General features: G+C 44.5%; 1 protein-coding gene across 5 annotated transcripts in view; it reads left to right on the forward strand.

The window, feature by feature from the left end:
* PFKFB2 (6-phosphofructo-2-kinase/fructose-2,6-biphosphatase 2) overlaps positions 1–16,401 on the forward strand; it is a 96,842-nt gene that overhangs the window by 49,886 nt on the left and 30,555 nt on the right. For all 5 annotated transcript variants that reach the window (XR_013223777.1, XM_077295179.1, XM_077295178.1 and 2 more), the window contains exons 4-8: positions 2,721–2,817; positions 9,716–9,782; positions 10,998–11,072; positions 13,592–13,648; positions 15,332–15,456. Coding sequence is in view for 4 of the 5 variants with exons in the window: in XM_077295179.1 (XP_077151294.1) it covers positions 2,721–2,817; positions 9,716–9,782; positions 10,998–11,072; positions 13,592–13,648; positions 15,332–15,456 (421 nt within the window). In the remaining variant the exon portion in view is untranslated. The remainder of the gene's footprint in view (positions 1–2,720; positions 2,818–9,715; positions 9,783–10,997; positions 11,073–13,591; positions 13,649–15,331; positions 15,457–16,401) is intronic.

Raw genomic sequence — 16,401 nt, forward strand, 5'->3', positions numbered from 1 at the left:
CACTGTTTTTATTTTAATGTTGGTCCATAATGGAATAAGTAGTGAATAACCCCTTTCATACTTAAGGGGGCTGTCCGGGATTAAAACAGAACAGGAGCTGTGTTTAAAATAATCGAATAAACAATACTCTCGTCTTCAACCCTTCCCCTTGTCCAATACGTCCACTTCAACTGTCCCCGATGTCCCTGCAGGGATGACTTCACGTGCTTCGCTTACCAGGCCGCTGTAGCCAACAAGCGAGGACACTTGTATATACAGCATGGGGCTATTCAGACCAGCGCAGGGAAAAAAGTCAAATCTCACCTATATACCTGATACGTAGGCCATAATGACATCTGCAACACCTTCTGATCCATGTCTGCCTGACTCGACAGCTGGGCATCTATCCTCTTACCAACCAGAAGTGATCTGCTCTGTACTCTGGCTTCATATTCCGTGTTTTGATAAGTCTGACCAAACTTGCTGACTTCAGTGGAACACGTTGACTGTTGTGTAATGAGGCCAACATGATAGTTTCCCAAAGGCAAGTTAACAAAAAGACATGTTGTATTCTAACATGTCTCATACTTTGTTCCTCTGGCACCTAAAAAACACCGAAATGTCTGCCAATGTGTACCCACACTGTCAATAGAAGTCAGGAGAAAGAAAGGTCAGGCATTTATGTTCCTCTCCTGCTCTCATAGAAAAAGCCGGTCAAATGCTACCGCTGAGGGTAGCCTCCAAGCAGAGCCAATGATAGTGGTGTGAACAGAGCCTTGAAGTGAAATCATCAGAAAATGACCTATTTTTTTTTAGATTTTTATGTTACTTGTATTGTTTAAAAATTATTGGCAATGTTTTTTGTTTTTTTTCATAATACGAGCTTTATTTAAAAAAATAAATTTTTCAGTTTTAGCCTCTTACTTCCTGATCTCTCAAAAAGATTGTTCAGCAGGCTCCTTATCAGCAGAGGCAGGATTACAATGACAGACAGGATCCACCAATTATAATGGGCGACATCACAGCTGATCCTGCTCCACCTCCATTCACATTGGCCCTTTCACAGGAACATTAAACTCTTCAGTGCAATGAATAGGGTCAGGTTCTTTTTATTGTGACTATGTACATGTGTTAGTTCCTGAAATGGGAGGTTAGAGTTGAAAAACTCCCATAACCAGTGTAAAAACTTACAAGATTTTTTTGTAATTTGTTTTCAATACTGATAGTGATATGGAAAAAAAATGGCAAAAAGCTGATTAAACAATAGGTCATTAGCTGATGATGGCTTCCTTTTAATGCCCTGATAAGCACAGATATCGGCAACATCTACAGAAAGTCTGTGTATGGGGACTTGCGACTCTCCTCCACCAAATGATGTTCGGGGAGACAAGTATCCGGTACTTTCCAATGGCCTATCCTGTTATTTGGTGGGATCATAAGCCGCTGCCAGAAGAGTCTCTTCTAAAGAACATAGGGATGCTTGGCCGAACGTGTCTGTGTATGGGGTAGTCTGGAGGGACAGCTGTCAGCCAGGAGAGTCTCTCACAGAGAACATAGGGATGCTCGGCCAACGTGTCTGTGTATGGGGTAGTCTGGAGGGACAGCTGTCAGCCAGGAGAGTCTCTCACAGAGAACATAGGGATGCTTGGCCGAACGTGTCTGTGTATGGGGTAGTCTGGAGGGACAGCTGTCAGCCAGGAGAGTCTCTCACAGAGAACATAGGGATGCTTGGCCGAACGTGTCTGTGTATGGGGTAGTCTGGAGGGACAGCTGTCAGCCAGGAGAGTCTCTCACAGAGAACATAGGGATGCTTGGCCGAACGTGTCTGTGTATGGGGTAGTCTGGAGGGACAGCTGTCAGCCAGGAGAGTCTCTCACAGAGAACATAGGGACGCTCGGCCAACGTGTCTGTGTATGGGGTAGTCTGGAGGGACAGCTGTCAGCCAGGAGAGTCTCTCACAGAGAACATAGGGACGCTCGGCCAACGTGTCTGTGTATGGGGTAGTCTGGAGGGACAGCTGTCAGCCAGGAGAGTCTCTCACAGAGAACATAGGGACGCTCGGCCAACGTGTCTGTGTATGGGGTAGTCTGGAGGCACAGCTGTCAGCCAGGAGAGTCTCTCACAGAGAACATAGGGATGCTTGGCCGAACGTGTCTGTGTATGGGGTAGTCTGGAGGGACAGCTGTCAGCCAGGAGAGTCTCTCACAGAGAACATAGGGACGCTCGGCCAACGTGTCTGTGTATGGGGTAGTCTGGAGGCACAGCTGTCAGCCAGGAGAGTCTCTCACAGAGAACATAGGGATGCTTGGCCGAACGTGTCTGTGTATGGGGTAGTCTGGAGGGACAGCTGTCAGCCAGGAGAGTCTCTCACAGGGAACATAGGGACGCTTGGCCAATGTGTCTGGTGTATGGGGTAGTCTGAAGGGACAGCTGTCAACCAAACTATCTAATGCATATGGGGACCATTATTTTCTGGGGTTGTCTGGGATATGCAAGATAACCTGGGAATTGTTGGCTGTGATTCCTTCAAAGTCTCAAAAATGCCTTTTGAGTGTTTTTTTTTTTTTTTTTAATTTGTCCCCTTAGTGACAGAAGTGTTTTCTAGTCCTCCCTTTTCTATGTACGGTATTTATTTTCCTAATAGTTTTACTTTCAGCCATAATATTTTTATCCTTTAGACATCTGAACATTCCACCATTGTTTATTAATCCCCTTGAACTTTGACCTTTTTTTTTTCTTAGTATTTAATCTAGGAGCATATCGTCGTGAAGTGGTCAGATCCTACAAGTCTTATGAGTTTTTTCGTCATGACAATGCAGAAGCCATGAGAATTCGCAAGTAAGTTATCATGTGTGCAGCTTCAGTTTCCATTAGTTGCAGAGGTTGCACTAACATTCCCATATTATCTATATTATCAGAGCTGGGGTCCTGGGTTGAATTCCCAAGAAGGACAACATGTATAAGACGTCTGTATGTTCTCCCCGTGTTTGCGTGGGTTTCCTCCGGGTTCTCGGGTTTCCTCCCACACTCCAAACACATACTGATAGGGAATTTAGATAATGAGCCCCAGTGAGGACAGTGATGATATAGCGCCATGATGTGATGCAATGTCATGGTGCTATATAAGTGAGTAAAATAAATACATTCTGAAATATCACTTACTACTAGATACTGATGTCTTATGTGTTTGTCAAATTTGAAACCTCTCTCTTCCATAGTTTTGATGTTGAATGTTTTACCGCTACTTGGAAGGAACTTACCAATGTTGTAATATTTGTTTTGTTTTTTTCCTGAATCTGCTGTCTTTACTACTGACAACTGGTTGCTCTCTTTGTAGTACAACTGCAATGGGCATAAATTGGCAGTGTCACAAATACCTGGCTGCAGCTCTTGCCTACTTTGCAGCCGCAGCCATGTATGTAGAGTCAGGGGAGGTCCAGTTACCATATTTCCCTTTATTGCGGCTTAGAAAAGCCTATGGACATTTCAGGAATTAGATTTTCCTCTGTGATGTTGCATCTCCTGCTCAAATGCGTGATTAGCGGCTGGCGTGGCAGCTAGAAATTTGACAATTGCAGGGGTTTTCCTACAAAGTAAATTTTAATTAATAGATCTCGGAATAATAATAATTTCCACAATTGGATGTGTTAGAAAAAATTCCCAATCTGAGATTTTATAAATGCACCCCTGCTGTGTACTGTGTAATGGCTGTGTCTGATCGTGCAGGAACATGCTCTACTAGTGATGAGTGAGTGTGCTCGTTACTCATTTTTTCCGAGCATTCTCAGGTGGTCTCTGAGTATTTTGGGCATGCTCAGAGGTGTAGCTAGGGTTTTGGTTCAGGAAGGGCGAAACCTCTGCGTGAGCCCCTAACCAGGTAACCTTGATTATAACTGGGTGACGCACCCTAATAGTGGAGGAGAACCTCAGCGTATGATCGCGCTGTTACTGAAAATAATCTCTATATAAAGACCAATATTGATATTACTACCATATGGTCAGTGGTAAATACCAGTCCTACAGAACATATAACAGATCACTGTACAGTTACAGATAATGACTTACCGCTGACGTTCTTTCTGATGGAATCGTTCACTTTCCCCGTCTTTTCCATCTGGCCAAGACCGACATGGCAACTTCTTCCAGCCACGACTCTGCTGCAGAGATTACAACAAAGACACATTTGACGTCTCATATTTTCAAAACTGTCCCCAATGGGACTATCCCCAACCTGCACAAACTCCTCATCCAGCTGATACCCCAATACTGAGCCACTGCTGCCGTATGTGTCCCTATTACTGCCCCTGCTGTGTGGTTCTGTGTGCCCTCTAAATTTTAAAGCAACCCTCTAGAATATAGAAATGTCGGGTGCAAGTGCCCTAGAAAACGGTGCCCACATTGTGTCCTTAAAGTAATATTGCCTTCTGTGTGCTCTTTTGACAGTCACAGTAACATGACTTCCCCTATAACAATTAGTGCCCACTTTACATTTAATAATGTCCCGAGTCTCCCCCCTCTGCACAATATGCTGCTCTCTTATACAGTCTAATGCCCCCTCACTACATATATATACTGACCCCGTAGTATCCAACTGTTTGATAGCTCTAACACTAAACTCCACACTGTATGGTGTCCCCTTAGATAGCCTCCATATAGTATAATCCACCAGACAATCCTCAGTATAGTATAATGCTTTCCATAGGCCTCCATATAGTATAATGCATTCCCTATAGGCAGACTCTATAGTATAATGCACTCCCCCATAAGCAGACTCTATAGTATCATGCAGCCCCTAATATAATGCACCCCCATAGGCAGCCTCTATAGTGTAATGTAGCCCCTAATATAATGCAGCCTCTGTAGTGTAATGCAGCCTGTATAGTATAATGCTTCCCCATAGGCAGCCTGTATAGTATAATGCACCCCCCATACACAGCCTCCATAGTGTAATGCACCCCATAGGAAGCCGCTATAGTGTAATGCACCCCCATAGGAAGCCTCTATAGTGTAATGCAGCTCCATAGGCAGCCTCTATAGCATGATGCACCCCCATAGGTAGCCTCTATAGTGTAAAGCACACCAATAGGCAGCCTGTATAGTATGATGCATCCCCACAGGCAGCCTCTATAGTATAATGCATCCCCTAATACAATGCACACTCATAGGCAGCCTGTATAGTGTAATACACCCCCATAGGCAGCCTGTATAGTATAATGCAGCCTCTATAGTATAATGCACCCCAATAGGCAGCCTCTATAGTATAATGCGCCCCCAAAGGCAGCCTGTATAGTATATTGCGCCCCCATAGGCAGCCTGTGTAGTATATTGCACCCCCACAGGCATCCTCTATAGCATGATGCACCCCCATAGGCAGACTATATAGTATAATGCTCCCTGATAGGCAGCCTGTATATTATATTGCACCCCCATCGGCAGCCTCTATAGTGTAATGCACCCCCATTGGAATCCTGCATAGTATAATGCATCCCCTTAGTCAGCCTCTATAGTATAATGCATCCCCAAAGGCAGACTCCATAGTATAATGCACCCTCATAGACAGCCTGTATAGTATAATGCACCCCCATAGGCAGCCTGTATAGTATATTGCACCCCCACAGGCATCCTCTATAGCAGGGGTCCCCAACCTGTAGCTCGCGAGCCACATGTGGCTCGCCTGCTCCTGAAATGTGGCTCGCTGATTGTCACCAGAAAGAAGACTGTGTTAAGTCCACAGGGAGCCGCCCCACCGCCTGTAATACCCGCCCCGCTAATGGTAATATGCCGCCCCTCCTGTGTCAATCACTGACTGCATTCACTCCTGCGCAGTAGTCACTGCTCTATTGAAGCTGCACAAAGTCTCGCGAGACTTCACAAATCTCGCAAAACTTTGGTTACTGCGGCTTCAATAGAGCACAGTGACCCATGCTACCAGGGCTGCCATCAGGGCATTACTGCCCTGACTGGCGTATGGGGCCTGATCAGCAGAGGAGGCCCACATCGGGCCCCTTCTCTTCTGCTGATCGAGCCCCAGCGGCAGGCTTCTGCTCCGTGCAGTAACTGAACCTGCATCCGAGACGCAGGTTGTTACTCTATTGCAGTGTGGGCCCAGGCCCGCACGGCAATAGTTAAAGCCGCCAGCCAATCGGAGGCTGGCAGCTGACATCAGCGCGCACTTCACCGGCGTATGACGTTATTGTCATTCTCTGGCAAGTGCGCGCTTGAGATGTCTGGAGAGATCATCATCGCCGCAGGAGCGCGGCAAGGTACGAAGAAAGTTGTTTTTTGCTTTTTTATTTATTTTTTTTAAAGCAATATGTTTCACTGGCAGGATGGAGACACATGGACCATGTGTCTCCATCCATGTGTCTCCATCCTGCCCGGGACAGAATAGAGACACGGGTGCAGGATGAGAGACACGGGTGCAGAATGGAGACACGGGGGCAGGATGGGAGACACGGGGGCAGGATGGGAGACACGGGGGCAGGATGGGAGACACGGGGGCAGGATGGGAGACACGGGGGCAGGATGGGAGACACGGTGCAGGATGAAGACAGATGGGGCAGGATGGAGACAGATGGTGCAGGATCATGAGACAGATGGGGCATCATCATGGGGCAGGATGGAGTCACAAAACACATGGTGCAGGATCATGGGGCAGGATGAAGACAGATGGGGCAGGATCATGGGGCAGGATGGAGACACATGGTGCAGGAATATGGGGCAGGATGGAGACAGATGGTGCAGGATAGACAGATGAGGCAGGATCATGGGGCAGGATGGAGACAGATGGTGCAGGATCATGGGGTAGGATGGATATAATGGAGACAGATGGGGCAGGATCATGAGGCAGGATCATGGGACAAATGGGGCAGGATCATGGGACAGGTGGGGCAAGATCATGGGACAGATGGGGCAGGATGGGATATTACATGGAGGCAGGATGGGAGAACATATGGCTGGAGCAAGGAATGAGACACACGGGGTCAGGATGGGGGATATTATTACTGCAGTGAGGTATTTATTTTATTTTTTGAGGATAGTGTTTTAAATGGGGGAGGCGGTCCTGTTACTGTGCAGAGCAAAACTCGCCTTTTTTTCTTCATCTGGTGTAGTTTAGAATTTGGGGGAAAAAATGTAATGTGTTTTGCAAGCGGAGCTCTAGATAACTGTGTTTCCTACAGAGACAAGCCCTGGCTGGAAGAAGTAACAGTTGTCTGTGCTGGATGAAGATGAAAAGCAAAGATGAAGGACTTCACGTGCAGACGTCACTGGTGACTCAGTGTGTTACCTGTACACTGACCCTATGCACTGTACTACAATGTGGCTCTCAACCAACTTTCATAGCAGAATGTGGCTCTCAAGGTAAGAAAGGTAGGGGACTCCTGCTCTATAGCATGATGCACCCCCATAGGCAGCCTATGTAGTATAATGCACTCCCATAGGCAGACTATATAGTATAATGCACCCTGATAGGCAGCCTGTATATTATATTGCACCCCCATAGGCAGCCCCTATAGTGTAATGCACTCCCATTGGAATCCTGCATAGTATAATGCATCCCCATAGTCAGCCTCTATAGTATAATGCATCCCCATAGGCAGACTATAGTATAATGCACCCCCCATATCCAGACTCCATAGTATAATGCAACCCCTATAGGCAGGCTCTATAGTATAATGCACCCCCATAGGAAACCTGCATAGTATAATGAATCCGCGTAGGCAGCCTCTATAATATAATGCATCCCCATAGGCAGACTCTATAGTATAATGCGCCCTCATAGGCAGCCTGTATAGTATCATGCTCCCCCATAGGCAGCCTGTATTGTATATTGCACCCCCATAAGCAGCCTGTATTGTATATTGCACACCCATAGGCAGCCTGTATAGTATATTGCACCCACATAGGCAGCCAGTAGAGTATATTGCACCCCCACAGGCATCCTCCATAGCATGATGCACCCCCATAAAAAAATAAATCCAATATTCACCTCTCTTCCTCCCAACCCCCCCCCCAGCCCAGGGGCCCCATAGCAGCTGGGCAGCAGAGCAGGGAAATATATTTTTCCCTGCTCTGCCGCAGAATGTAACTGTATCGGCGCAGTGCATGCCAATGCAGTTACAGTAGTGTAGCTCTGGGTAGGCCCCCTCAAAGCACGGGGCCCAGGGCGATCGCCACCTCTGCTCCCGTGGTAGCTACGCTACTGGACGTGCTCGTAGATTGTTTGAATCGCCCCCGTAGAATATAAGTCCGCAAGGACAGGGTCCTCTCCCTTCTGTACCAGTCTGTCATTGTAAATTTGTTTACTGTAAACGATATCTATAACTCTGTATGTAACCCCTTTCTCATGTACGGTGCCATGGAATTAATGGTGCTATATAAATAAATAATAATAATCGTCACAGCTGCTTGATTTGCGGCTGCTAGACAGCCTGAATACATGTGGGGATTCCCTTACAAACAGGCAATCCCTTCATGTGTTCAGGCTGTCTAGCAGCAGCAAATCATACAGCTTCGGGAACAAAAGCTTAATCTCCGAGCACACCCAAGATACTCGGAGAACACCCGAGCATGCTCGGAAAACCCGAGTAACGAGCACACTCGCTCATTGATATGCTCTACCACATCTCCTTGGCAGGGGAGAGCGCAAGAGCGCATACAGACAGGGCAACATTTCCTGGGCAGGGGGGACACAAAAAATAAACAGATATCATAACATGGGATTACAAATGATTTTTCTTTGATGTAAAATGTTGATTAAAAAGAGGAGGGAAATGTTTCAAGTCACAGAAAGCGGCAGCTGTGATCTCATGTTATCCTGTCTGTATACTATTTTGTTTCCTCTGTCAGACGCAGCCATCACACAGTACACAGCAGAGGCACAAGTATAAGATTATCTCAGCACAGGAACATTTTATTTAAACACATCCAATTGTGGAAATTATTATTATTCCAAGATCTGTCGATTTAAATATGTGCATATACCCTAATGAAAATAAATAAGTAAAAAAGCACGTGCATTAAATAATTAACATAGGGTATTTAGTAAACAGTGTTTTTGATAAAGCATAACAATGCTTGTTTCTATGGCTAGTGTGAACATGCCTTTACATCATGCATGTTTTCATGTGCTACTCCGGCTCAGTTTTCTGGTTTTCTTTAGTGTTTTTGTATTCAGTACAGGGTGTGGCCCCCTTTTCATTGAGCTGGGCAGTTCATATATACTTCCTCCAAAGCTGGGTGTCCGGATGGGACCCCGTGACTCTCTGCCACTATTCACACTAGGTAGGTTTTAAAATTAGAGAGTGTAGGTACTGTCCCAACTGGATATACCTTGTCGTGGTGGGACAGCTTTATGCTTTTTTTTTTAATCAAATACAGTGTTTATTAAGGACCCTATGTTAATTATTTAATGCTCTTGCTTTTTTACTTATTTATCTTTATTAGGGTATATGCACACATTGTCTTTTCTTTGGTTTTGCTCTAATCTGTGACATTGACGCCCAGCGTAACCCCTTTGGCTTACAGAGGAATCTGTTAGAATTTCCTCTTTCTGGACAAGAATTGTGCTGCTCAGTTTGCATTTCACAGCGAAGAAATCCTTGATGGTAATTCCTCCACACCGATGGAAAATGAGCAGAATATATGGGTGTGAAAATTTTGGGAAGTGCGATGCTGGAACTTGCTGATAAATGTTCTTGAGCCGTTCACTAACCTGTCCTACCTTTTCTTATAGGCAGTGCGCCCTGATCGCCTTGGAAGATGTGAAGTTTTATCTAACAGAGGAAGGAGGCCAGATTGGTGTAAGGGTAGAAGACATTCATTGCACAACATGACATTTTTATAGAACGCATGAAAACGTACACTTTTTTTTTTTATGCTTTTTTTTTCTTTTTCCTGTTACCTTGTGTAAAACCACAACACATATCATATGCAGCTTACAAATATAAAGCCTATTAAGAGTTCAAAGCTGATGTTTTACATTGTGACATATTCCTTCTTACCAGTAAAGCCTTTTCCGTATACTGTACGACTCCTACAATGAAAAACATTGTCTGTAGAGTTCAGGTAGAGGAGGTTGATAGACAGGGGTGGCCTCTTGCCATGTTTAGAACTGGAGCGCCCTGGAGTAAACTTTGGTGACATGGGAGTCGCAAATCAAAATGTAAAATATCGGCGTTGAAAGTGTAGTAAAGTTGTATTTGTAACATAAAGGTGATGTAGTTCCTCAAAACTTTGGTATATGCTTACCTCTTGGAGAACAAAGCGATCGGCAGTCTGAACTCTGACATTCACGATCAACATTTCCCCCAACCACCAGTTATCCAGGCCCCCATACCCATTGATCTTCGTTATGAACCTGTCTATAGTGACAGTGGCGGCCGACATTAATTTAATGTGTATGACGGGCCTTAGAGTATCTGAGCATTTTGGCCAGTTTCTGAAGGAGCAGCTGGACGCTTCGTTCAGCAATAACATATGATCTTCTCATCCTCAGGGGACCTTTTATAATATTGGACAACCCCTTTAAAGGGAATCTGCCACCAGCTTTTCGCTACGTAATCTGAGAGCACCATAATGTAGGACCAAACACCCTTATTCCAGCGATGTGTCACTTACTAGACTGTGTTTTGCTGTTTTGATACAATCTTTATTTTTTTAGCAGGAGATTATCAAAAGAGGACAACTGGCTTCTTGCCTCCTAGTCCAACCACAGCCCCAGCACTAATGAGCAGCTTTGTGTCAGTGTACCTTGCATACAGAAAGCTGTGGTGTGGACGAGATTATACACAACTAAGCTCTGCTCAATCTGCAGAAGAAACCCAGTATATTAAGTGATACATCACTGGAATCAGGGTCTCTGTCCCAAACTCCTGCTGATGTCTGATTACATAGCTAAAACCTGCTGACAGATTTCCTTTTTAAGATAGAAGATAAGAGAGAATAAGAACTAAAAAAATGACGTCTGATGCAGCATAGTGCAAACATGTAAAATAACATTCATTACCTGTACGCAGGTGTTTGATGCCACCAATACAACTCGGGAAAGAAGAGATCTTATTTTAGATTTTGCCAAGGAAAATGCTTTCAAGGTAATTTTTAAGTTTTTGAAGGTTGGAGACTTTTTCATTTGGGTCTTCACCAGTATATGTCATTCGCACTTGTAAATGTCCATGTGAAAATTGTGAGCTGGAGCATAACGCCGACACTAATGTGGCCCAATTGTGAGAACGTTTGTTAATCTGTTTTCCTTGTCTGTCATTTAGAATATTTAGAAATGACTAATATTTGCATAATTGTGATTGTATGTGGTGTGAAATACAGTGGCGCAATATGGAAAATCATAGTTTTTTTTCAGCTTATCGTTAGGAGGTAGCATGCAACACAGGGGCCCAAATTCTGTAAATCACTTTGAATATTTGCTAAATTTTTGAGCAGCATGGAGTTGCGAAATTTTTTTATAGTACTAGTTTCCCTCAGCTCAGCCAAAATGGGTAGGACGGGAGCGTAACACCACAGCTCCTCTAATTCGTGATGAATGTTAGCTTTCCGTATGACAGAAAGCTTACTACAGTCTCTGACTGGAATAAGATTTGTGGCAAGGCACATGACACTTGTCAGACGTGTCTGATTCATTATGAGGAATATGAGGGAGCGTCTGACTCAAGCACAGCACCTCATCAAGACTGGTGTGAACATCATAAATCAGGGTCTTTATGATTATGCAAAGAAAACAATCTCCTACTTTTAGACCATGGTCCACTTGCTGTGGATTTTTCCACTGCAAATATAGATCTGTAACATTCAGAATTTGTTGCAAATTTTATTGCACATTTCATATAAATTAGTATTACAACATCTATCTTTTTTCCATTCGTCAAGAATGATCTTTTAGAGCATGGATGCTGGATGGAGAGTGAGGCTCAACTTGTCTCTTCAGAATTCCCCATAGGTGTTCGATTGCGTTCAGATCAGGAGACCTACTTGGCCTCTGAATCACTTTTACCCGGTTCTTCTTCCGAAATGCAACAAATGTTTGATCAGTGTCATCTTGTAAAAGTGCACGTGTACCAAGGTCATGGAGTGATGGCAGCAACTTTTTTTTTTTTTCAACATAGAGCTGTACCTCTGTGAATTCATTATACCATCAATAAAATCTAACTCTGACACCAACATCACTCATCCAGCCCCACATAAGGACACTGCCACCTCCATGTCTCACTGTGGGCACCATGCATTCTTATGAATTTTTCTCGATCCATGGTACCTACAGCTAAATACTGTTCATTTTTGACCTGCAACAGATAGGCTAAAATAATTTTTGCCCAATATTAATATTATAATTTATTTTAATATTAATTGTATCACTTAATATTGAGCAGAATTAAGTATGCCTACATCCTCTATATACCGTATGAGCCCAAATACAGCCCCCTTATATACTATGAGCCCACACACAGCCTCCTATATACTATAAGACACTGAGCCCCCAACATAGCCTCCATATACAGTGTGAACACAACATAGCCTCCCATGTACAGGATGAGCCGCACATAGCCTCTTATATTCAGATTGAGCTGCATATAGCCTCTTATATGCAGCGTGAGCCATACATAGCCTCTTGTTTATAGCATGTGCCCCAGATAGCCTCTTATATCCAGCATGAGTCCCACGTGGCCTCTTATATACAGCATGTGTCCCACGTAGCCTCTTATATACAGCATGTGTCCCACGTAGCCTCTTATATACACCATGTGTCCCACGTAGCCTCTTATATACAGCACGAGCCCCACGTAGCCTCTTGTATACAGCACGTGTCCCACGTGGCCTCTTATATACAGCACGTGTCCCACGTAACCTCTTATATACAGCACGTGTCCCACGTAGCCTCTTATATACACCATGTGCCCCACGTAGCCTCTTATATACACCATGTGTCCCACGTAGCCTCTTATATACAGCACGAGCCCCACGTAGCCTCTTATATACAGCACGTGTCCCACGTAGCCTCTTATATACAGCACGTGTCCCACGTAGCCTCTTATATTCAGCATGTGTCCCACGTAGCCTCCTATATACAGTATGAGGCCCCCACATAGCTTCCTATGGACATACAAATATCCCATACACTTGAGAAAAAAAAAACAACACATACTCGCCTCGCTCCCGTTTCCATGGCGCTCTGCTCCTTTCTCCTGTACAGGGAGCCTCAGCAGCAGCACAATGAAATGTCGCATTATGATGTCTGCTTTCTCACAGATGTGAGACACAGATGTGTGTCTGCGTCCCCAGACTCCACCAATGTATTCACCGCTCGGGTGGATAGCGAGCGTGGGAGGGCATGGTGCGGCCTGTGGGCCACTGTTCCAGCCCTTCAGCTGTCTCGGATCCGCGGGCCGGCCTGGAGCAGCCAGAGGGTGGATGTGGCCTACACGCTCCAGTTTTCCCAGGTCTGGTATAGAAGGATTTATTGTGAGAATCCTGTACCCCTCGTCATTGATTTACCTAATTGTGAGACTCAGCTGCAGCGATGTTCTGTATAGATCTCTACACCCTTATATGCTGATTGTACTGAATCTCTCCCGTTCTTTTTCTTTTTTCTGTTCACAAGGTGTTTTTTGTGGAGTCTGAATGTGATGATCCAGAAGTAATTGCTGCTAATATTATGGTGAGTGAATAATGTAGGTTGTTGGAAAGCTGTCTGATGTTGGTCATTGTCTTCAGGAACACTGTGCACGTTGTCGGTATAAACCGGTCACTGAAGGTCACTGTTCCCGGAAGAGTGAAGTCACTAACAAAGCAGCGGAGACCGGCACTTTCTAGTTTTTAATGAGATGCTGAAGTAAATGAAAAGTACTGAGAATAACCTTATAGTTATGGACTACCTGTCTGTGTGACTATTGCTATTATTAATAAACTCCTGTGCCTGTAACATTAATGATTTTTGGCTTGGTGAGGGGTTTCCTTTAGGGTCAGACACATTTAGTCAACACAGAGCAGGGGCGCCAATTCATCTCCCCATAGGGTGCCAACCTCCACTGCCAGGTAGGGAAAAATGTAGTCTTTCTATCTGCCTAGTATATATCCTTTTTGTAATTGAGACAATATTGGAATCAGCATATGACTGTTATGCACTCCTATACATTCTGTCTCATCCTCTCACCGAATTGTTATTAAAGGGAACCTGTCCCGTCCCCCCCCCCCCGGCCTGTTAAAGTAAAATAATCACCTTCAGCAGCACTAAGGCTGCATTCTCTGAAGGTGGCTCTTATGTTTATTACCGTGCTCCTCGATAGAAGTGCCGAAGTCTTGCGAGACATCGGCACTAAATTCAGTGTCACACGGTGACCCGCTTCACTGTGCAGGCGCCAGATTCCCAGCCCCGTAGTATGAATACATCATAACACACTGCAGGGCGGGATCTGGGGCCTCCGGTACACGCAGGCACCTGATGTAAGTTCACGGGCAACGCGCACATGAGCTATTTGTGCACCTAGAATGTAGACTATGATTATACCATCACATACCATGATCCTGGGAGTAGGACCGGTGTGACACTCTTTCGTGAGGGCCTCTTCATGGCTTTGCCCACGTGGATTTCAGATCAGTCTCCGGCTATCATTGCATCCTAGCAAAAAACAGGACTCATCGCTGAAGAGGATAAACTTCTATTTCAGCTTCTATTCTCCATCTGGAGATCACGTTGACAACGTCATAAAAAGGCCTTCACTCAGTAATGTCACACCGATTTTACTCCTAGGATTATGGTGTGGGGTGGTCTAATAAATGGAAACCAGACCCCTCTAGTCTTAATTCCATGTACGCTAACAGCTTGGAGTTTCATTGATTTGCTCATGGAACTAGTAGTACAGCCATTTTTCAAGTGTCCCAGGATTCATTTTTCAACATAACACATGGCTGCATGTTAATTATGTTACGCCGAGCAGCTTGCATGGGCTAACCTTTTTATCATGGCCTGCAGCATCTCTAGACTTGTCTCCCATCGAGCACCTCTAAGATTTAATTGGTCGGCAATTGTAAAGGACGCTGCCAGCAGTGGCTTTTGGTAATTTGCATGCCCAAGTGCATTCAGCATGGCAGTAGATTTTCATATAACCTTTAATAACCTCACTGATGGCAGCCAAGGCTTGTATGTGCAAGGATTTTTGCATGTGGTGCTCATATTTGATAGTGAATAAATCAAGTTGTTTTGAAAATGTTGTTTTCACCATTTGCAAATCATTAACATGTCACTCAGTCCTGTGATGTCCATAATTCCATAACTTTGCCTTCTCATTGTTGAATTTTAATGTTGAAAAATGTAGTAACATGGATCTTGGTGTAATTACAGGAGGTGAAGGTGTCTAGCCCCGATTACCCTGAGAGAGACCGAGAGAATGTGATGGATGACTTTCTTAAGAGGATTGAGTGCTACAAAGTTACCTATGAGCCCCTGGACCCAGATTCTTATGACAAGTAAGAGGAAAAGATGCACAATATAAATCTGTGTTTACATTGCCTTTTATATTAAAGACTGATAATCAGCAAATAGGATATTCAGTGTGTTGAAAAAGTATTCATACCCCATAAACTTTTCCACATTTTCTCACTTTACACCCCCAAAATTAAATGTATTTTATGTGATATGCCAGCACTAAGTAGCAAGTATTTGTGAAGTGCAAAGGATGTGATAAATGGTTTCAAAACATTTTAATATAAATCTGAAAATTGTGACATTCATTTGTATTCAGCCCCCCTGAGTTAATGTTTTGTGCAACCACCTTTTGCTGCAATTACTGCTGCAAATCTCTTGGGGTATTTCACTACCAGCTCTGCACATGTGGAGGCTGAAATTGTTGCTCATTCTTGGCAAACTAGCTCTAGCTCGATGAAAATGGATGGAGAGTGTCTGCGAACAGCAATTTTCAAGTCTAGATACTGATTCTCAATGAGATTTAGGTCTGGCCTGTGACTGGGCCATTCAAATACATGAATATACTTTGATCTAAAGTACCATTCCCTTGTAGCTCTGGCAATACTTTTAGCAACTACTCCCCAGAGTCAAGTTTTTTTCAGCCTCTAACCGGTTTTCCTCCAGGATTGCCTTGTATTTAGCTTCATCAAAGTGACCAATGACCTTTTGACAGCAAAACATAACGGTGACCACTCTCTGCTCAGTCTTCTTGACCTCTCTGCAGCTCTCGACACTGTTGACCACCATTTCCTACTCTTCATGCTCCAATCAATAGCCGTAAAGGACACTGCTCTATCCTAGTTCTCTTCCTATCTTTCTGACTGCTCTTTCAGTGTATTGTTCGCTGGCTCCACTTCTTCTTTTCCTCTCACTATTGGGGTCCCTCAGGGCTCAGTCTTTGGCCCTCTTCTCTTCTCTCTCTCTACACAGCCCCAATTGGACAGACC

The sequence above is a fragment of the Ranitomeya variabilis genome, chromosome 3 (genome assembly GCF_051348905.1).
Source record: "Ranitomeya variabilis isolate aRanVar5 chromosome 3, aRanVar5.hap1, whole genome shotgun sequence".
NCBI classification, from domain to species: domain Eukaryota; kingdom Metazoa; phylum Chordata; class Amphibia; order Anura; family Dendrobatidae; genus Ranitomeya; species Ranitomeya variabilis.